This window comes from Vombatus ursinus, unplaced genomic scaffold (assembly GCF_900497805.2).
Source record: "Vombatus ursinus unplaced genomic scaffold, bare-nosed wombat genome assembly UNPS02015004.1, whole genome shotgun sequence".
NCBI lineage: Eukaryota > Metazoa > Chordata > Mammalia > Diprotodontia > Vombatidae > Vombatus > Vombatus ursinus.
This window is the reverse complement of record NW_020954782.1, coordinates 4,772-6,082: the sequence shown is the minus strand read 5'-3', so window position 1 is coordinate 6,082 and position 1,311 is coordinate 4,772. Positions and strand designations below refer to the sequence as shown.

Sequence of the window (1,311 nt, the reverse complement as noted above, 5' to 3'; positions counted from 1 at the left end):
TACTCCAATGTCTCATCCTGATATGACATTCAATGCTCTAATATCTCGTTCTGATCTGACATTCAGTGCTCTACTGTCTCTCATGCTCTAACATTCAGCTCTAATGGCCCAGGTTTTAATAACTTGTGTTATAAGGTCCCTTCCATGTCTGATGTGCTATAATGCTATAGTGCTTTGTCACACACCCTGACCTCATTCCACCAGTCAACAGAGTTCCAGAAAGGGGGCTTTTCCCAGGAAAGGCCCCCTACGCTCCTGAGCCTGAGCTATTCTTACTACAGTTTCCAAGTTATCAGCAAGCGCTCTCTTTCCTCCATCAGGGCAGGCAGCTACACCTTTGAACTCCAAGTAAACAAAGGCAGGTCATTTAATGATACAGAATGCCCAGCTCTTACTGGGTTGTCCAGGAAGAGGAGTCCAGCAGGTTTCAGCCACATCTTTCCCCAAGTCAGTCACTAGGGTAGTTTGCCCCAAGGGAGCAAAATAAGGACCGGGGAACCCCAGGGATCTACCATCCAGGCTCCAGGCTCCAGCCTCCAGCCTCCCCTCCCCGACCCCAGGAGAGGCTGACAGAGTTATCATTGCTCCCTCCACCCCAGGCATCCTGGAGGAAGTTAAGGCCTACGAAGCTAGGGGACATTGACCCACAAGTCATCTGCCCCGTCATATGGCCTAGCGGGGCGGGCTCCTCCGTGCCAGGGTGGGTACCCTGTCTCAGAGACTCCAGTAGAGGCTGCAGAGGGCACTGTTGAGGGCACAGAGACCAGTGGGGGCGAGATGGAGGGTTGTGGGGCACCTCAGGCCAGAGTCAGAGGCCGCTCCCTGGTCTATCATGCAGCTGTCTCCTGTAGTTTATTGGTGGCACTCTCGATCCTTCTGGTCTCCCAGATGTTTCGAAGACGGGCACTGCGGCTGGTGATCTCATCCACGTAGGCCTGGGGCACCCAGCCCCGCTCGCCGTCTGCCAAGCGGATTCCCTCCAGCCATCCTGTAGGCACAGGAGCCAGGGACCCTGCATCAGCTGGCACCCGGTCCCTAACACTAGGAGCAAGTCTGCTAATGGTGGAAAGGGTGCTAGATTTGGAGTCACAAGACTTGGGTTCAAATTTTGCTGCTTACTGCCATGCGACCTTGAGCAAATCACCTCCATTCCCTGGGTTCCCTCATCTATAAAATAAATGGGGTGAACTAGATGGTCTTAGGCCCCTCTCAGATCTGACATTCTGTGTTCTAAGGTCCCTCCCAGCTCTCACATCCTGTGTTCTAAGAGCCCTCCCAACTCTCGCATCCTGTGTTCTAAGGCCCTCCAAA

The 1,311-nt window shown here is 53.6% G+C and overlaps 1 protein-coding gene across 2 annotated transcripts in view; it reads right to left on the bottom strand.

The window, feature by feature from the left end:
- Positions 1–349: 349 nt before the first annotated feature.
- The window catches only part of LOC114030744 (rho guanine nucleotide exchange factor 19-like), a 5,275-nt gene continuing 4,313 nt past the window's right edge, over positions 350–1,311 (bottom strand). For both annotated transcript variants that reach the window (XM_027845614.1, XM_027845615.1), the window contains one exon: positions 350–988. In XM_027845614.1, the coding sequence (XP_027701415.1) occupies positions 831–988 (158 nt within the window). In that variant the 3' untranslated portion in view covers positions 350–830. The remainder of the gene's footprint in view (positions 989–1,311) is intronic.